This window comes from Nymphalis io, chromosome 9 (genome assembly GCF_905147045.1).
Source record: "Nymphalis io chromosome 9, ilAglIoxx1.1, whole genome shotgun sequence".
Classification (NCBI taxonomy): Eukaryota; Metazoa; Arthropoda; class Insecta; order Lepidoptera; family Nymphalidae; genus Nymphalis; species Nymphalis io.
The window spans coordinates 4,674,534-4,696,893 of record NC_065896.1 but is presented as its reverse complement, the minus strand read 5'-3'; the positions used below and the strand labels follow the sequence as shown (position 1 = coordinate 4,696,893).

Below are 22,360 nucleotides of genomic sequence, written 5' to 3'. Positions count from 1 at the left end.
CTTTCCGATGCACGGGAGTGAACACACTTCCAACTTCCAGACCCCGGACTGCTACTGAGAATTTTCTGACAGAAAAACCCAATAATTTTTTATTGGCCCGACCTGGGAATTGAACCCAGGACCTCCAGGTCTACGGCCTTACATCAAGCCACTAGACCAACGAGGCAGTTCTATCTTAAGATATACAAAACAATTTAACAGATATATTAATAAATCTTCACAAATGATAACTTTATTATTAAATGATGATGATTTACCAGCCAGCAGTACATACACCATACAACATTCACCAATTTACGTTTAAAAACTAACACGCTGTTTTAACGGCTTCACCTGATAGGCAGTTTTCTTAGATGTCGCAAAGGTATTCGACAAAATTAAGCACTACGTTCTCATATTTTATAAGCTTACTAGCTGCCTATTCTGACTTCCCACGGGAAGAATAAGGGCCTACATAAACCGTTCATATCCTAATATATAAACATACATATGTTACTATATTGTTTTACGCAGCGCATTAAAGCCTCAATTATCATCAATTTCCGATGTCTACAATAACCATCGTCATATTTTAGCCTATTTACCCAAAACGTTAATGAATTATAATACATTTAAACCTTTCTCATCACTTCGTCGATTGGTGATAACCGTATAAAATTTGTTTGGTAGTTTTTGAGTTTATCGTGAATATATCAGACATATGTCATAGAGAAGATAGATAGACAAACCGGGAAACCCCTAAGGACTGAAGGCCCACATAGCCAGGCCCCGAATAAAAGTTGTACCATTGGTTTTAAGTGGATACATCGGCGGGCTCAGCGTCTGTGAATCCCACATATCCTGTGGAGGAAAACGAAAAAAGAGGACTTTTGAGGAAGGCTTGAAAGACTTGTTCATCGTACGCGGACTAAATCTTATCAAGGCGTCTAGCGATACTATTCATGACGACTCTTAAGAGTGAAGATGGACTGTTATATACCTGACTCAAGGAGAAGATAAGTCTGTTGCAATTCAACAGAGTTTTATTATGTTTTCATATTCATCACCATGGACCATGAACCAATATACGGCATATATACCTTTCACAGTTGTTGGTGAATACTACCTACCTACTCGTATCTGCATTAAATCCTTCCTACTCGAAAGGTAAAACTCTGAAAAGGAAGCTGATCAATTAATTTATTTGGTATCATCAGTATTTGACAAGCCTCTTTAAATCCTTACATCGTCATTAGCCATTACGCAATATTTGAATGTGCTGTGCATGTGTATGTGCTTAAATGTAAACAAAGAATGTTCTCATAATTCTATGGAACCAGCTATGATAAAATTAGATATAATAAATTGTTAAAAACTCGCAAAAAAGACAGTTTTTCTACAGTAACAGTTAATCTAATGCTTCCGAAATATCACATTATATAATGACGGGCTCATTATGTCTCTTATTGTATGTTTTTTTTTCACTAAAAATTTGGTCGCAAATCGCCCGTGTGAAATAACCTTATATATTAAATTAATTATATTTATTTTGTTACGATGTTTCCAAATATATTGTATCCATTATTTGATCATTAAAAGACTAAATTAAGTTAAAATATTAAAACACAATCATTCGTTTTTACATCGTGTTAAACGAAGGATCTAAATTCCAAAATGAATATCAATATTCTGAAATTCCGGATCACTCTCGAGAATTTTCTTGGTATTTTTAGAAGATATTCTTCATTTTCTAAACTATCGCGAATGATTGGGTGGTCACGACTTGTCGTGGAATTTACTTTGAATATAATTTGGTTCTATGTTCATTGGTATCATCCACTTGAGAACAAGGGTGACAATTTATATTACATTTTAATTACTTTGTATTCCATTTCTGTGATTCTATTGGCAATATATCATTCAAGCAAATTTAACAAATTTCTGACATATATTTCAAAGAGTCACGCTTACTTTACTACGGACTCTATATATTAACGTAATTTGAATCGGTTGTTTAAAATGGTATTTTTTTTAACTTAGTCTTAATAATTAGTTTACACGTTTATAAGAATATTTTACGTAATCATTACTTGCTCTATAATTTTAATTGTTTCTCATGCAATCTTCGTTTAATGTACCACCTTCATCACTTAATTTCTTCAATTATTAAGAAAGTTGTTAATTTAAATATGATTAAGTACATAAACGCTTTAGCTTTATCTAAAAACGATATTGAAATTATTACAAACAATATCACATAACGCAATATTCTATTTATTGTATACGCGACATGTATTGGTTGAATATTATGTGTATCATCAAGTTACTCGTGGACTGCACGGATTCAGTAACCCCTAACAGTCTGCATGTGATGCTGCGTTTAACCGCTTCCACTACGGGAAATTTTACTTGACAATCTTTTTCATAGTATATAAGTGAGAAAGTTTATTATATAAGTAAAACATTGGTTATGTTATGTGTTTAATATAACCTCAGCTGTATCTCGATACATAATAAATTAATATTACCTACATGTTATACAGAAATTTCACAAAAACATCGGTAATTTTTAATTGATTTTCAATCCTCTTATAGAATGTTTTATTATATGTAGAATAAGCAATGAAAGATGGTACTAATTTTTATTTGATGAGCTTTAATAATAATCCTTCTATTGTAAGGTATGAATACTACACACACACACACATACACGCACTCACACGTAATATGTCTGATTAATAACATGCCCATTATGTATTTATATAAAGTATAGATTTTTTTGAATTAAATATTTTATATATTTAAAATAAGAACACAATGTATTATAACTTATTTTTTATAGATATTACTTTGACCAGTCTACAACTAGAACGTTTATAAGGCGACTTCGTGTCGTGAGCTCGAGTGCACTATTCGCTTTGAGTTAGAAACTTCAGATCTGATGGGAAAAGACCACTAAGTCGATCTCAGCTCGCTTTAACTACTGATGAGCGGTCTCTCTATCTGCTCTGGGGCAATAACATTCTATATCAACCTCGACGTTATGAAAACATTATCACGAGTTCCTTTGGATGATAGATTAAGGAATCTATTTAAAAACATGATAATATGTATTAACCTCTATAATTAAGATTTATTTAACATTACTACATATTATAATATATATCTCTTATTTTAAATTTATGCTTAGAATATTATTATATTATTTAAATGCTAACAGGCAACACAAATATTAAACAAATAAAACACCTGCTCATATAATTGAATCGGAAATATAAGTATAAGAGTAAGTCGATGTAAAACAAAATAATTAAATATTTTTTATTCCGGTGATGTTTTTGTTATCAACTTAATAAATAGGTACTTTCCTCGCACTTGCTTAAAGTGGTGCTTGCCCGGATTTGAACCCATAATCGTCGGTTAAGATTCACACTTTCTTAGCACTAGGCCATCTCGGCTCATAAATAAATTATATTATCAATAAATACTAAAATTACAAGTATATAATATAAATACAACACAATAAATACGATAGTAAATAATAGTCCTCAAATAAAACAAGTACTAAGAAAATAAAAAAAAGTAAGATTTAATAAAATCCAAATTCATTCATGAATAAAAGTACAATATTAGCTTGAGATCCAATTTTATATTTAACAAAGCAACACGGCAATGACACATTTCGTCCGACCCAAGCAAATATGAGAAGTAAAAGTACGCAACAGGGCTAAGGTACATAATCCTGTACCGCCGCTGAAATTAGCTTTTTCATGTAATAAAGTAAATACAATATTTGGCTCTGTGTATATTTTGTTTTTGGTGATTTAACCTTTAAATAAGAAACAATACAAGATGACTTATATATTTCGATTAAATTTATCAAAATTTAAAAATAAATAATGAAACGTCAATTTAGTTCTACTGGCTTAGAATAAATGAAATAACAGATAACTTTTGTTCGTAACTGTATATGCAACATGTCTGTTCACTATGGCCTCTGAGGACGTAATGCCAAAAGTGGGCGCAGAGCAGCGGTTCGATTGCATAAAAATGTTTCTGATTCCTTGTATAGAAAGTACGAATATTTGTTTTAATCTTGTACACTAAAAAGCACTAATAGTAGTGGTGAGAAGTTCGTCAAGTGGATAACACGTGAAGCAAGCAACTCTGATTTTTACGCGCCTAATTCGTGTTAATAATTCATCTCATGCTACGCGGTGAAAAAAAAGCAAGATGAGGAAACTTGTATCTATCGGATGTTATTCTGATCCGACCAACATTGAAGCAGAATGATGAAATAAGCTCCAAATCTTCTTAAAAAGAAAGAGCCATCAATAGGATATTCACAGGTTGGCATGCGGCCAAGGGATGGCGTCACAGAAGGCACCAGGTATCATGAATCGCCCACCAAGTGTCGCCAATAAGTTAAACAAGCTATAATCAGTTCAATCTATATACGTATATAAAATAGTTAAAATTGTATCTAGTATAAATAGTCTTATGATAGAGTCGTAACTAAAAAGTTAAAAATTACACTACAAGTTGACAGCTTCACCTCAAATATAAAGTGGAAATAAGCTTAACTAGAATGAAACACGTGTGGAGTAACGTGACACTAGGATTTAAAGCTCATATCATCGAGTTTGCGGCGCTTTTATAGCGAAAAATTTGTACTAAATAAAGTGACATTCAATAAAAGCCGCTATGAATGGTAGTGATTTAAAAATATACATACATATGTTATAAGCTAATTAACATCACAGTGGATAATAGACACAACCAATTAATAAAATTAAAACACGACTCATTATGATTAGACTTATCAACTCTGTTACAAGCCAATATACCTTTCCGATATAGAAATATATTATGTTCTTATTTCGAAAGTGTTCGACTAAAGCAAAAAGAACTCGAACTTATCCCAGCATGCTGAATTCACTGTAATGTAAAATAATCTCTCAGCCCGTATTATTGTTATTCACTTATTCGTAAGTTAATAAAGACAGCTTTTTAATACTTTATCTATATTAATAAAAAATAAAATGCGGCTCAATGGTAAGTGCATCACTTGAGGACACGTTCGTGTTCGTGTTTTTTAAATATTCGTAATAGTCCGAATTCATTTTTAGGCAAAGAAAAATTGGGAAAATTGCCCGTAAAATTTGGGAATTCGGTAAAAACTGAGAGTACTTTTTCGTTTTTGTTTTAAGTGAAAATTCAATAGGACAACGTCTGTCAGACTGGTTAACTAATTTACGAATAGTTTTTAGCGATTATTTTTATTTTTATGAAAATCATATTGAACATATTTTGACATTGCAATAAACTAATTCTATTAAATTCTTTACCGGCTTCCTAATTTGGTTAAAATTTTATAATTTTTTTTCGCATTTATCACGTTTAAATTTCAACCAATAATCAAAATATTAAAATTTAGTTCATTGGGTTCAACAAATCGTTAATATTTCTTACGGCGCTAATGTCTATGAACGGTGATGATCACTTCCCAACAGGTAGCCCATCTACCCGTTCACCTACTTCCTATTTATTATATAAAAGTCTTTCCAATCACCCGTTATTCTAGCATCAAACAGTTCGTTTGATTTATTGTACACAAAACTTATGCTCCATGAATAACCGTGGGCCCGTACCCGACAGGCACACGCGACGTAACATTATATATCACGCCGTTGGCGGAGCATTAACGGTTACATTGTGCATTGAAAAGTAGTCTACATTTCTTACAGAACAAGTACTCGTAGTAGCGTAAGTGGCCAACATTAGATCCTATGTATGATTTCGTCTTCTTTGTGATTTGATTATGAGTGATGACGGTTTTCTAGGTAATAGATCCATTCTGTTTTCGTTGTTATATCCGAGAATGCTTATAAGAGTTTGTGACTAGAGACATTTGTGTGCATGAACATGTCTGTATGTCTACATAAGTATGTATTTACAAAAGAAAAGTATTATATGTAGTATATCAGTTGTCTGGTTTCCATAGTACAAGCTCTGTTTAGTTTGGGATCAGATGGCCGTGTATAAATAATGTCCCAGGATATTATTATTATTGTTATTAAAATAGTCTATTTAAATAAACTAAATATTTTGATTTCAAATGGAGTCCAGTAATGTGGAGCAGCTCTTACTAAATAATTCGACATTTCGATTGAGTCGACATAGGTGGTTGTATAATTAATCCGCGGTCAATTGCATCATAGATGAAAGCTTTATAGGACAATAATTGAATCGGTAGCATTTCACCATTCAACGCGATTTCCATTGTATCGAAGTTATGTTAAGCGGATTACCAGCTGTTCCACTTAAAATGGGAGCTAACAATACTAAGGCATTAATTTTATTGTAATTAATACAACTTGCAGCATAGTTTATTCATCACCAGCTTATCGTGTTATTTGGAACTCTGTGATGCTTTTAAGATAAAGATTAGAGATAGATAAATACAATGAGCTAGTTTTACGTGAGCGAGAACTATCTATTTTTGTTGGGAATGTTGCATTTTATAAATTTTTGTAAGCGATAATGCCTCTGCACGCTGTTAACATCGTACATATACTTGGTGATAGGGATTCTTGTCTGGTTAGGTGTAATCCACACCACCCAAACTTTGTATTGTTCTGTTCCGGTTTGAAGGGTGAATGAAACATTTGGGCCAGTTTCATTTCAACCACAAGTAATATTAGCCTCTGTGATTAAAGGTAAATAATGTTGTAAGGAATAGTCAACATTTCTTATAGTTTTATATTCTTATAGTATTTTTATTGATAGCACTAAAGCTTGCCAATAGCTACGAAACAATAAAAAAGAAAATTTGATGACAAATAGAGGAGAAAAGGGTACCAAATTGTTATGTGTTTGCCTCTTTATATATAGAGAATAAAGTATTTTTAATTTTCTCATTTCTTACCAAAAGGGATATGAATTATCACTATATTTTGGGGCTCTGTTGCAAGCAATATTTATTGATTTTTGTAATATTTGACAAAGTAGCGTCTCCATTTTATTTATTTTTGGTATTTTTTTTTATAAAAACTGTAATAAAGCAATTCCTTTTGATAATGTTATTATTTAGAATTATTCAATTTCGGTATATGTTTTGAAATAAAACTAATTATAATGATTTTTTTAAATATAATAAGAATAAAATAAAAAAGGATCAATATATTTACTTATTTTTCTTCCTCATTATTATCTTCATTATATTTTCGTGAACAGAATATCGGTTCTTTGTGAAATAATTATTTCTGCATCCGGAAAGTAAGGCAAAATGTCATTCCAGGAATCCAGACTCAAGCTAAGAATACTCACCTAAAAGAAATTAGCTTAATAAACTGAATGTAATATTATTGTTTATATTATTAAATTTGGTGATACCATATTATAAGTAATATTGAACAAGGCATTTTTAAATTATACGCATTATTTATATTATTGTATATGTATGATTATTATATATATATGTGAGCCGAAATGGCCCACGGTTTACGGTGAAGGAAAAAATCGTGAAGAAACCTGCATGTATATGTGTCTAATTTCACTGAAATTCTGCCACATGTGTATTCCACCAACCCGCATTGGAGCAGCGTGGTGGAATAAGCTCCAAACCTTCTCCCCAAAAAGAGCAGAGGAGGCTTTTAGGCCAGCAGTGGGATATTCACAGGATGTAACGGTACGGCTACGGATATGTATAATACAAAATATCAGAAAGCACTGTAGTATGTTTTAAGTTCCTTTTTTATTATAAGCTATTTCGTCTGCTGCTTATCCGTTAGAAAATTATCATACATTTTTGAACGAAGCATTCGTTCGCCAAGACAAAAATGGTAAGATTAGTTTGTAGAAAAAAAATATATACAACACATTTATATTACTATAATATAATCTTTCACTTAAGTGTTATCTAAAACTCCTATTTAAATTCCAACAATTTTATTATGATTTCATATTTTTTATAAGTCTACGCTTCTGCTGGCTAAAAAAACAAAGCTGACCTAGCTTAAAGCTTGAAACTCACCACTTAGAAAGGAAAAGCGCTTGGGTACAATGCTGTTATTCTATTGGACGGAACAATCTCTTTGTATTTTAAATTTTGAATATAAAATATAATTGCATATAACGGGCCGGTTGGCATGGTTGTTAGATACTTGCCTTTCACGCTGAAGGTTGTGGGTTTGATTCCCACCCAGGACAGACATTTGTGTGCATGAACGTGTCTGTTTGTCCTGAGTCTGGGTGTAATTATCTATATAAGTATGTATTTCCAAAAGAAAAATAGTATATGTAGCATACTGATGGTAGAGCTTTGTGCAAGCTCGTCTGCTTAGGTACCACCCACTCATCAGATATTCTACCGCAAAACAGCAGTACTTGGTATTGTTGTGTTCCGGTTTGAAGGGTGAGTGAGCCAGTGTAATTACAGGCACAAGGGACATAACATCTTAGTTCCCAAGGTTGGTGGCGCATTAGTGATGTAAGCGATGGTTAACATTTCTTACAATGCCAATGTCTAAGGGCGTTTGGTGACCACTTACCATCAGGTGGCCCATATGCTCGTCCGCCTTCCTATTCTATAAAAAATATATATATATCAGTTGTCTGGTTTCCATAGAACAAGCTCTGTTTAGCTTGGGATCAGATGGCCGTGTGTGAATAATGTCCCCGAATATTTTTATTATTATGACTATATATATATTGAGCATATAATTTGTCATTTCGGTGCCCCATTTTTTTATTATTAACAACATAAACAATAAACAATGAGTCAACATATGTTATTTATATGAAATAATTTATGCCAATGATAAAAAACATATCAATACGTATAAACTAAAAACTAACTGACTGACATATCAACGCTGGACTACCTGAGCTTTTACGCAGTAGGTTAGCACTAAAGAAGGATTTTTGAATAAAATTGTCACTTAACAATTCTGAATTATTTCATAAGTGAAGCCGCGGGAAAAGCGCTAGTATATGTATTACAGAAGAAAAGTTCAAGCATTGTGAATTACCTTAGTTTCAGCTCTGTAGGAGAAACAATGTGGCAACCCATAGTTTAGGCCTTGTAGAATGCCAAACACATCTCCAGGCCCGAGGTACTCATGCGTGGTTTCAGTGAGATCTTCTCGCACAGATACTACTGATACGGTTCCTGAAGCCACCCAGTGCATGCGAGCCTCGCTGTCTCCGGCTACTACTATATAATTGCCTGGAAAAAAATATTTAAATCAAAGGCACTTGCTTAAAAACAGAGAACAGAGAGAGCAAAAACAGAGAGTACCCATAGAGAATTTACCGTTTTCCTTGTAAATTTATAAAGGATATTTGTTTCGATTTTTATTAAATAAGTTTACATGAAAACCAAACTTAAGTCCAGGTTAACACTATTTATTTTCCATGTGCTTAATTTGTTGATAAAATACATTTTATGTTGATACATATGTATCTATTAGTTTTTACTTAGTGGCCCAAGCCATCAAACCACATTATAGCAGCGTGGTAAACTAAAAAATCGAGGAGATATGATTATTTTGAAAAATAAAATAAAAAATATTTATAAAAAGTAGCTCAGCTATAATAATTAAAACTACGATCCTAAAGTAAAATTTAAAAATAAGTAAAATTCTAAAATATTTTCTAGTAATAAACTTAAATTATATATAAAAAATACATATTCTAAAGTATTATGTATGTTTATATTATCTATGTATTAAATAAAAATAAAAATTAAGTTTTATATGTTTGTCCTCTATGCGTTCATAAAGTATTTATCTGATTGTGATGAAAATTTAGTGTACCAAGAGGGTTCCTAGCCCAAAAAACAAGATTTTATTCTTTGTGTTTTTGTCTTTCTATAAACGATCTATGTTGTTATAATATCCGTGCGAAGCCGAGATGAATAGGTAGTATATTGATTAAAAAAACGTAGAAATGTTTGTTTCTTGCCGATTAAATATATTTTTTCATATCACGATTTACACCATAATTATACATAGTTTATATCAAGAGTCTCTTCACAGTGATGTATGACTCAATTAACTAACTAATTTTGTTCTATTTATCAACTTCATCGCGCCAACTTCTTATTAATTTCGCACGCATTTTGTTTGTGTTGTTTCTGTTTATGTATTATCTATTATAGAACTTTTTGGCAATATCATTTATGAATATATTGTAATTAATCTGATTATTTAATATAAGACCTTCTTATTAAATCTTTTGTTCGAGATAAAAAATAATATGATTACAATATCGCCTACAAAGGTTGTAAATAAAATATAAATACAATTATAAAATTAAATTTATGATGTTGTAATTAATTTTATACAGAGTATACATGGATAATAAATAATATACCGAACTATAGGTTAAAATATAAATTGCGTTCTAAATTTAAATTTTTGATGTCATCATTAAGTACTCGGACTGTTATTAATACTGATTCATAAACAGATTAATTCCATAGAGATTTCATTAAATTTTAATTAAAGTGATTAAAGTAATATTTTTTTAAATCATGTTTTTTTTTATAAAAGTACGTATTATTTATTTTTTGATTTTGATTAATCTATTCGTATTTTGATAGCAGATAATATATGTATGTATATATATACAGTATACACCATCAATTTATTCATATACTTAAATATAATTAATGTATTTATATAATAGTAAGTATGAGGCGAGTTGGCCCAGTGATTAGAACTCGTATCCCCAAAGCCCAGTTGGGGGACTGAGTTATGTGGGGAAATACGAGGGAACCCATGGGGAGTGCCATGGAAGCCGGGTACCTTTCTCAAGGTTTGGACTGCGTGGAAAAAAAAGTAGTTAGAACTCGTGAATTCAAAACGATTCTCGTGCGTTCAAACCCGGCAAGCACCACTGAATTTTCATGTGCTTAATTTGTGTGATGATGGTCATGGAAAACATCGTGAGAAAAACCTAAAGTGAAGAAGCTCCAAACCTTCTCCTCAAAGAGAGAGGCCTTAGCCCAGCAGTCGGCTTAACAGGCTGTTATATTATAAAGTATTTAAGCAATAGTCATTATATACATTGTTTTTATATAAAAATGTAGTGGAATATATTATATTCATAAGTGTAATATATGTAGATGGATATTGAATAGATTTGATTGTATATTTTAGATTCAAAATTAAAATAAAACGATTTCACTAGCAACTCAAAATAATGTACGGCTTAAAATAAATATAGATTTTATTTTCATTGATACAATAAGTCTTATCAAATAAAGGAAATTCTTACCTGGAAAATATATAGAGTAATCTAACAACACAGTGAGCTGACGAAGGAACGGTTCGCCAGTGTCAGCAAAAATGTAACAGCTCCGCAAATGTTGGCCGAACATCGCAGACATCAGGTCGCAACGAAGCACGTATGGAGTTTCCGCTACCAACACTGGTAACTGCGAAATACGTTTTGATCAAATTACACAAAAGGACTCGATGCCCAAATAGACGAAACATGTTGCTTTTAAACGAAGCTTACGGGTTCAAATAATTGCATTGAATTGAATTTTTATGTGTTAATATTTCTTTGTAATTCTTATAGTGAAAAATGATAGTGAAACTTGCGTATTTCGAATGTAGTTTGACTTTAATATAAATAATAACCTCAAATAAACTTAAAAACTTTTTCTACGTATAGTCTACCTACTTTTTATTATAATAATAAAGAATATGATTTAATCTGAAAGTGTTTACAGCTCTTTAGAAAATAAGTAAATATCCTTATTTTCATGATATTTCATAAGGATATTTCCTTGTTTTCTAAATAGAAATATTACCGATCAGAGCATTCATCACGATTATATTAGCAATATTTGACCGCGTGCTATGTTAATCGGATTACGACTTTATCCCTCTTATTAATAAAAGTTGTATTTCGATTGAAAACACAATGCTTTGTTTTCTTCTGTCAAATGTTAAATTACTGATGACAAAAAGTGAAAAAAACAATACAGCTAATATTATGCGTATTTACCAGCTATACCACGTTTATAACTAGGTCCGAATGATTTATTTTGCCAATTATTATATTATTAGAATTGACTAATCTAATTGAATGTGCCAATATATACAAAAATTCAAATAGTCAAATGTCGTTCAAAACAAGGACATAATACTAATAACAATAATTACCTGTCTTCCTCTTTCCGTTACCCAAAGCTGTCGGACATATTTCCAAAACTTCTTTAATTGGTAACCTATAGGAATAACAGGATCCTATGTATTTACATTAAAATTGTAGAAGTTGGAATAATTCTGTATTACGAGAAAAGTGGTTATATAAATATACTTGATTTATTAAAATTACAAACTTTAAATGAGTTATACATACTTGACAATCCCTGGTTTTTCAGGACATCGATTAGTTCTTTCGTTGATTTCTCATAACTGTTTAAGGCATATTTAGTGGAATACGCAACTTGCATGCTAGTTGCGATTACAGTTGCTGCCAACATTTTACCACTTATGAGGCATATAACTAGGATTATCATAGAAAATATATCTTCTACTATAAATTCATCGCCTCCTGTAGAAGTAAGCTCCGCAACAATTACGTACAAAGAAGTCGTGTAGTCCCATTGGCGTCGTGGAGTATCGCTATAATAGCATTTTATGAAATAGTGAGCATAGTCAAAAGGAATAAGAAATATTTACTTTTATATATAAAAAAATATATTTGTGTTATATTAATTTAAGTAAATTGTTAATATGGCGAATACATGTGATTATTACATTCTAATAGGTAGTAATTATTTTATTTTGCTTAGCTTATAAATCAGCGGTAAAAATATATACACGTAAACACTTAAAATGTACGAATAAAGACTAAGAATTATTTAAATATGTAAATTTAACCCCTTTGAAGATTATTCTAGACAAATAGACAGATAAAAAATGGTTTTTTTAGTTTTCGAATATTTTTTTTTATTTTATTAACAACAATAACAATATGTACTACGATAATAACTACCAATAAGTAAGTAAATAGCAATATTAAATTTAAAAAAAAACAGCCATTTTTTTTTATATTCGCCGGGAGGGCAAATGACTCTACTCCACCTGATGGTAAGTAGTAGTAGAGTCCAAACGCGACGACGGCCAGTACAGACGGGAAAAACGTTCTGCACTAGCCGCCTTCGCCTTGCCGGCCCGCAAGATGCCTCTTCACGCCTCGTTTGAAGGAACCCCGGTTGTAATAATAACATTTTGAAAATACAGACAAACACTTCAATTTTATTTATTTATGTATAGATAAAAATACTTACTCATCAATCAGATGAAGTTTTAGTGTTCGGATGATATTGAAAGGTGCGGTAGCAATCAGAGTTAGTAGCCAGACGCATGTTAACGTGTGTAACAGCAAAATTACTATCAAAAAAGTCATTGCAGACTGCAAACGATATACATAAATATTTATTATTTAGTAAAAAAGCAAAATAACAGCTTGTAAATATCCCACTGCTGGACTAAGGAATTTTAGGTAATGGTTTTGAAGCATATTCTCCGACGCAGCCCCAACACGGGTCGGTGAATACACATGTGGCAGATTCTCATTTGATAATTTCTGCATATAATTTATCTCGCGCGCGATTAAGGAAAACGTCATAAGGCAATTTCAGCCATGGCGGCAATTCTCCATATCCATCTGCACGAGATATATTATACACAGACTTGTGCCTCAGCGCACTTAAGTGCACTCTCTATTCTTTCATTATGAGAATCTGATGGAACGCGATATCCGACACGAGCGAAAAAAATGAAGGCGTAAGACCTTTAGGTACCTGCCTAGGCACGGCAGTGTAATATTCAAAGGCTACTACTGAAAATTGATTGACAAAAAAAGTAAAACCATTTTATTGGCTCAACTCAGGGTTTCAGGTTCTGTAGGACCTCAAGACCTCAGTTTGCGCAATCTTAAAAGCAAGCCACTAATCAAACCGACGTACTTAGATATATATAATATTATAGTATATCACTGTGAGAAACCGCAAAGCTGTTTCGGTTGACCTCCACTCCCACGGAAATATTTGCACTATTCTAAGAGCGCTTACACATTAACCTATACAAGCTCTTAATTTATCAAACAATATATACTGGTATTATAATTAAATATAAAACCATACTGACCGAAAAAGAAACAAAAGACTGTGCGACTTCATTTGTTTTAGCCTTTATTTATATCGATAACAATTATTGTACAAAAAAGGTTACCCTGTAAATGACCCACTGATAAAGTCTCTTGAAAAAGTTTGATTTCACAAGCCCACTCAAATACAGTAGATATTTAAAATGATTACAATTGTATCTAATAATAATGAAAATAATGTTTAAAGTTATTTTCATAATATTACCATTACATGCTTATTCTATCATCATATCATATCATCATATCATCACTACTGTTTTGTTTTGTCATAGCTGAGTCAGGCCAGTGGATAGAACCCCTGGATCTTTACCACAAAATCCATTTGGACCGCAAATCTGGGCAAAGCACTTCTTAATTTTCATGTGCTTGATTAGCGTGTACAATTTATCTCGTCCTTGGAGATAAAAGAAATCATCTTGAAGTTATCAAATTTTTCACTTGTATATTCAACACTTCACAGTTATAACCAATCCGTAGCCATTAATCGTCAATGGAGTAACGTCATGGAATATGATTCAAACCTTTTCATTGAGATAAAACGAGGTCCTGTGCCCAGCAGTGAGACATTTACCGTTATTACTTTGATTAATCATCATGATATGTACTGTTTTCAATTTGGTTTATATATCAAATACAGAGGTTGAATACCTCATATTTTTAAATAAAATGTTATATAATTATATACATATTGTTTATAAGAAAGTAAAAATTGTATGTATACTGTGTAATTAATATCTTGTTATTGGCAAGAGGTGAACAAAAAAATAGATGAATGTGACATCATATAATGTGAAAATATTCTTTTTCTAATTAATATAGATAACTGTAAATATCTAGTTTACAATATCGATAAAATACCTGCAATGTAGTGAGATTATTTGTAAGTTCAGCTGAAGTTTTCCGATAAAACTCGACCAGATACTTTAGTCTAAACAATTTATTTATCCTCAAATAATGCATAGCAGTAATAGGAATACTGAAATATTTAATAAAAATAAAAGAATTTTAACAAAAGTAAGTCTAGGTGCAATTATGAATGCTTCAATTTTATTTTTTATCTATTAATTAAAACCGTTAGATCCATTTCATGAAATTATATCGGTTTCTGTAATAAAGAGCAAAGTATGCGAACAACATGTGTACTTTCTAATCCCTCACTCTCTTAATTTCATTATTAGATGACACGAGCGGAGAGAGTCTAGAGAAAATACCAATGGCGTAGCATACTTTCCAAGGCACGAGTGCTTAAACAACTTCCGAACTCCGGGCTGCTACTGAGTATTTTTTGACAAAAAAACCCAAAGACTTTTGTATTGGTTCCATTCTAGGTTTAAGCCTAAGACTTATGGATCAGCCGTACACGCTATCTTATGGATCAACAGTTAGTTCTCACGATATATTTAGTGTACGTAACCTTCAGTTATATGTAGTATATATATAACGTCTACTCACGAGAAGCAGAAACCAAATAGTTCAAGTGGTAAATTAGTAAATACATCTGACCAAACCCACAACTTGTGTCTGTAATACCGGGCGCGACATTTCGTTGCATCGATTATTAGATCACCGTGTCGGTTGAGATAACCCTGTTAAGGTGACAAATGAATATAATCATTATCATATATAGATAGAAATCTGAATTAATAAATAATGCTACAGAATGGTTTTGTTATATGCATATTTCTTAAGGGGTTTGCAAGTAATTTTATCAATAAAATTCACTTCGCGCTAATTAAATTTAGTAAACATTGTATAACGGATATATACATATATAAACAAGCTTGATGTCTCTCTTTCTATAAAAAGTGAGCTAACATTCGAAAGAAGAAAACATTGTGAAAGAACGAAATACAATTTTTCATTGTTAATTAATGGTTTGACCATTATTTTGCCATTTTTTTTACATATTCACCCTTTTTTTTATAGAATAGGAAGACATTGGCATTGTAAGAAATGTCAACCATCCGTAACAGCCTGTGAATGTCCCACTGCTGGGCTAAAGGCCTCCTCTCCTCTTTTTGAGGAGAAGGTTTGGAGCTTATTCCACCACGCTGCTCCAATGCGGGTTGGTAGAATTCACATGTGGCAGAATTTCAGTGAAATTAGACACATGAAGGTTTCCTCACGATGTTTTCCTTCACCGTAAAGCACGAGATGAATTATAATCACAAATTAAGAACATGAAAATTCAGTGATGCTTGCCCGGGTTTGAACCCACGATCATCGGTTAAGATTCACGCGTTCTTACCACAGGACCATCTCAACCATCGCTTATAGCCAATGCGCCACCAACCTTGGGAACTAAGATTTTATGTCCCTTGTGCCTGTAATTACACTGGCTCACTCACCCTTTAATCCGGAACACAACAATATCAAGTATTGCTGTTTTAAATCTTGAAAACACCCGGATTATAATAGTTCAAGAACAAATACGTCGGGATATTCCACGCTCATCGCATGAGAAATATGGGAACAAAATGTCGTTCCAATGGGTGGAATGACAATGAAGTAAAAGTTGCTCTTAAGACCATTAGAAAATATAAGCTAATCCGTTAACTTTCGATGTTCCATGAGATCGAAAATTTTATATAATGGATCAGTCACCTATCAAACAGGTAAACAACAATACTAGCATTTAGGTGAGGCCTAGTACCTAACCACACGAGACACCTATGTAATAAAATTATTTGTTATAAATGAGACAGAACTTACCTGATGCATTGATAAATAAACTTTGATGTAGAAATATATGTCGAAAATTGATTGCAACCAAAATATAATGTAGCAGTTGTTTAAAGTTATAAGTTCGTACAATGTCAGAACGTAATTTGCTGTTACCATTATACTGGTTAAGTAACCGAAGCCCTTGAACGAAAAACATGATAATAATTTACTATAAATATAAGCGTCTCCATGGATCACAAACGTTGCATTAACATTTTGATTCGAAATTTGAATCACAGCGAATAAAAAAGTTTTTTTTTTAATCAATAATAATTTGAATAAACACATCTGGCGCAATGTCTCTTTTGAAATTACACACACATTTTACATCTCAACTTACTAAAGAATTATTTTCAATAATATTATTATCATTAAGACTTATATTATACTACTATTTATAATAAGGAAATGAGTAAGTCAAAGTTATTAGCATAACAATTTATCAAATCTAGCGTACCTCAATTGCACAAATCACTAAATTATTGAACGTGAATTGTAGACATTGTTGACAAAATTTCAGACATTGACAAGCACGTTGCACATATTAAAAAATTGCAATCGGTCAGTGTAGATTTGGCTTTTATATAAGTTATTAATATTGAAATCTACGTCTAACAAAACGATACTCCAATGGTCAAAAGGAACCTACAATATCGCCACAGCTAGGTATGAGCTATTGAAAGTAAAGCCATATTATAGTTAAAGAATACCTGATACATTCTGGACCCCGGTTTCAGAAGATTGTTAACATCTAAATAACTCTGATACGTCATAACGCTGACTGATGACTTTGCCTGGCTCACGTTGCTTGTTGATTGAGAACGTGGCAGTGAATATTGACCGCCTTTTTAAAAAAAAATAATGATGATGATATTCTCCTGACCGATTATGGAGATGGCAACTATTGTCAAGTTGTACAAGTGTGTGTGTAAACACAAGTGCATTCTCTATTCTTAGCAACGGCTTTACGTGCTATCTTACGTGCTTTCTGTTCTTCTTAACAAGGGAAGGTACCCTTGCGAAGCAGTAGAATATTTACAGAGTGGGACTGGTTCTCTCATTTTAGACTCCTCTAACACAAAATGCAAAGCATAGTTACTTGGCGTTTATATGATACCTGGTATAAATTGCACCTAATTGGAACTTAGTGCATTTTAAATATAACTATATTTTTCATATAGCTTTAAGAATATTAGAATTAAAATATACTAAGCAACCTTAACATTTCCACCCAATATATGTTTATCTATTTTACAGAAGTAGTATAGAGCTTAGAATAATAACCTGAAGTATCAAATTTACTGGAACCGCTTCGTGAATCAACTGCAGAATCTTGTGACATCAGATCGAAATCAGAATCGGCTACAAAAATAAATCTTGGTATAATTATAAATTTAAGATCTACTAAAAATTTTCTCAATTGCTTTTATTCGTCATGCGCCACCAATCTTGGGACCTAAGATGTTGTGTCTCTTGTGCCTGGAGCTTGACGGGTTCAATCAACCCTGCAAACCGGAACACAACACTACTAAGTACTGCTGTTTTGCGGTAAATATCTGATTAGTGGGTGGTACCTTCCCAGACGAGCTTGTACAAAGCCCTGTAGTACGTACTATTGGATATGAAAAGGGGAAAATAATACAATTGTCTTTTCGTTTTCTAATGATACCGAAATATAAATATGAGTTCACATCAACTAATTGAAGTAAAAAAAAACTTGGTTGTACACAAAACAAAAGAATAACAACATTATACAATGCTCAAGATTAAAGACCTGTAACAACAAAATTGGTATTCCTAATGAAAAGCAATGTCTACCAAACAACCTACGGGTAGAAGAGAAATATTGCTGCAAAAACAAAAAAAGTCAGGTGACATAACTATCTTTAACATATATAAAAATATATACAAATATATATATACCTACATATTACTACATATAATATACATACATATAACGTGCCATATTGACAGTCAATCAATTTCAAAGTAAAGCGTTGATATGGTATTAAAGCGGTTATGGCTGGTATTGAGTGGCTTATATACAATGACATCAGTTAAAGTGTGGTTTTACAGTTTTGTGGTCGTAAAATGTTATTTTTTAAAAATAACGACCCTATTAAACTTTGGTTCCATGTTCAAATATAGCATACACATTTTAAAAATCATTTTAAAGTTGTAAATTGAAACAGCTTTGTATAGGGCACGTAGCAGTCCCAGAAAACTTTTAATAATTTCAAGATGGAACAAACAAAGTTTGTTTCCAATTTCTCACCTGAGGAGTCGTCGTCGATGTTATCCATAGATATAGGTAGGATGTAATCTTTCGATATCTCGAATGCCTTGTACAACGGTTCTTGTATTCTTGGATAATACTTGACCAAATTAAAGAATGTTTGCGATGGTAGTACCAACAAATCTAAGTTTCTGCTAGCATAGATTGAAACTTCGGAACTTGAAATTGTTTGCTGAAAAGTCGTATGCAAAAATATATGTAGTGTAAGCTGTTACTTTCTAGTTTTAACCGACTTTGCCAATAAAAAAATGGTATTTATTTAAATAAATAATTTCTCTTTAATATATTTCATAGAATTATATGAGTATGTCAAATATCATTAAAATCTGCGTCCAATATGATCTAAGAATAAGTCTAGATGTATATTTATACTTCGATTTAAGTAAATATTTTGTGAATTAGCGTGCGTATAAATTAGAGACTGCACGAAGTCAAGTGGACTTGACAGGGTCAGCTGACATTCGAGTCTGCTTAACTACTATCGAGCCAAAACGCGGAAACACGTTCACAGCAACTCTTTTGTTGCCATGACAACCTAGAGCCTAACATGACAATAGCTGTTCTTCTATTTTTATTCATTATTTGATAAAATGAACTTGATAAAATCTATAGGTTTTTTGGTAAAAACGAATCAGTTTTGCAAATCCACAGGCGATATATCATCCTGCCTTATGTGCGGTACAATGTGCGACCGCATTTAAACATGCCGTGCATGTCTTGAGAGTCAGATGTCAGTCTGCACCTTTGTTACAGAATTACAGGAACATGAGACAAATAACTTAAATGATAAAGTAAAGTTAGTGAAGCATTCTCTATAAAAGTAAATTTACTATTAACACAATCAATGTTATATAACAAACTATAATAACTAACCAACCAAAACTAATAAACTCGAAAGAAATTTATAACATAAGCAGGTTTTTGTTTTTTAGTATCATTTTTTGGAAATTTATACTTTAAAGGGGGTGGGCTCTCCTTTCACTAACTGTGTATGAATTTTACCGGTACGAAGAAACTTTACCTTAAATGACCGCAAATATTATATTAAACGAAATCAAATATACTTACACCCGTAAAATTACCAAACATTCCACCAGGACCCATACAAGTAATCATTTCGTTATATGAACTTAAAACGTCTACCTGCATTTTGGATTAAAAAGTAATAATATGTTAATATTATTTTTATATCTTTGTGATAACTATACTTTTATTAGCACTACGGTAAATAAAAGTTATAAAAAATCATCATATTTATGTGTTTGAATATGAATAATGATGAAGAGAACATGCAGCATTTTAAAAGTGTATTTCTATACCATCCAAACTTCAATATAATAGTTTAAGGTTACTGTTGATAATAAGTTAGTATATAGCCTTTATATACATATTAGCGGCTCCATGTGGCTTCGTTTGCGTTAAACGATAGTACTCCGCCCCCGCGTGTCATAGCATAATGTCATATTATGTAAGTAGTAATAATCATAACGCAAACGGTTTTTCAAATCGTATGTTCAGCTTTATATAATAGTTTAGATATATTATTTACTATCATAAGTCACCTCCACCAATATATTATTTACATACCTTTCCTCTATAAATTATGTAAATCTTAGTCTGCATGTCCTTGCACTGTACCACAGTATCTCCTTTAAGAAAATACATCTCATGCAAGTGCTGCGTGATAACTCTGATAAAGGAGCGCTCGACTTTCCCGAACAAAGGAACTTCGCGCAGCGCCCTCTCGTACATGAACACGAGCGTGTCTTCCATTAACGCGGAGTTTAAACCACGGCATATTTTCTAAACTCATGATAAATGACTATAAATTTCATTATACTAGTTAAAGATGTATGTATCACTACGTATTGTAAAACAAACTGCCCACGCTGCGTTTATATAACAGTCTCAACGCGTTAAACGTAAAAAAATACCGATCGGGTTTTCATATGATTTTCACCAATGAATGAAGCAAGGAAAGTTTAACTATATAATTCAATAATAATTTATACGCAAAAAAAATTAGTCAAAAGTTAATTAATGTTTTAATTATTCAAAATATCATAGCTCTATTTCTTTTCAATTTATTTATTTATTAGTACTTTATAAGTACCTATATAGCACTGGTGGTAGAACTTGGTGCAAGCTCGTCTGGGTAGATACCACCCACTCATCAGATATTCTACCGCAAAATAGCAGTACCTGGTATTATTGTGTTCTGGTTTGAAGGGTGAGTGAGCCAGTATAATTACAGGCACAAGGGACGTAACATCTTAGTTCGCAAGGTTGGTGGCGCATTAGTGATGTAAGCGATGGTTAACATTTCTTACAATGCCAATGTATATGGGCGTTGGTGACCACTTAGCATCAGGTGGCCCACATGCTCGTTCATCTTCCTATTCTATAAAAAAAATATATTTATATAACAGTTTATGTCTTTATAGTTTAAGTATAGTTCGATGAAAGGTTAATTGAAAGGATGAAAGGTCTGTAAGGCATTGTTAAAACCGTTACCGTTACACATTCACTACACCCGCAAGTCATTTTTTTTCTCAATTTTGTAATTAAATCATTCAAGAAAACGAGTTTACAAAAAAGATAACATATTTTACAATGTGGGTTAGTAGGTGATTGTAACTTTTTAAAACCAAATATTTATTATAAATATTTAAAAACGAGATTGCCTATTGGATAAATTTCAAACGCCGTTGAATTTCGATATGCTTAATTTATGTTTTAATTACTAATCTCGTGTTAAATGGTGAAGAAAGGCATATGTCAGATATAATTCTGCGACCAGTGGGTTATCGACGATTGCGAAGCGTAGTAGAATAAGCTCTAAGATATCCGCGTAGCAAAATATCTTACGATACATGAGCATGAGATACTTGTAATAGTAATAATAGCCTGTAAATGTTCCACTGTTGGGCCGAGGGCTTCTCTTCTTTTGAAGATTGTTTGGGGTCACGCCGCTCCTATGCGAGTTGGCGGATATACATTTGGTCGATTTTCATTAGATGTAAGGTTTCCTTACGATATTTTCCTTAACCGCCAAACACGAGATGAATTATACAAACAAATTAAGTACGTGAAAGCTCAGCGGCGAATATTTGCAATATTCGACACAAATGGTATTATATATGCCAATCAGTTGCCTATATGACGAGA

General features: G+C 32.2%; 1 protein-coding gene across 1 annotated transcript in view; it reads right to left on the bottom strand.

Annotated features, from left to right (window-relative positions):
- The window catches only part of LOC126770751 (uncharacterized), a 61,027-nt gene that overhangs the window by 12,069 nt on the left and 26,598 nt on the right, over window positions 1-22,360 (bottom strand). Inside the window, exons 25-37 of the mRNA XM_050490287.1 lie at window positions 20,780-20,995; window positions 20,261-20,335; window positions 19,172-19,364; window positions 18,181-18,258; window positions 17,607-17,740; window positions 16,885-17,037; window positions 15,625-15,758; window positions 15,031-15,148; window positions 13,292-13,416; window positions 12,358-12,623; window positions 12,159-12,223; window positions 11,263-11,422; window positions 9,012-9,208 (exon numbers count right to left, since the gene is read on the bottom strand). Coding sequence (XP_050346244.1) covers window positions 9,012-9,208; window positions 11,263-11,422; window positions 12,159-12,223; window positions 12,358-12,623; window positions 13,292-13,416; window positions 15,031-15,148; window positions 15,625-15,758; window positions 16,885-17,037; window positions 17,607-17,740; window positions 18,181-18,258; window positions 19,172-19,364; window positions 20,261-20,335; window positions 20,780-20,995 — 1,914 coding nt within the window. The remainder of the gene's footprint in view (window positions 1-9,011; window positions 9,209-11,262; window positions 11,423-12,158; window positions 12,224-12,357; window positions 12,624-13,291; window positions 13,417-15,030; window positions 15,149-15,624; window positions 15,759-16,884; window positions 17,038-17,606; window positions 17,741-18,180; window positions 18,259-19,171; window positions 19,365-20,260; window positions 20,336-20,779; window positions 20,996-22,360) is intronic.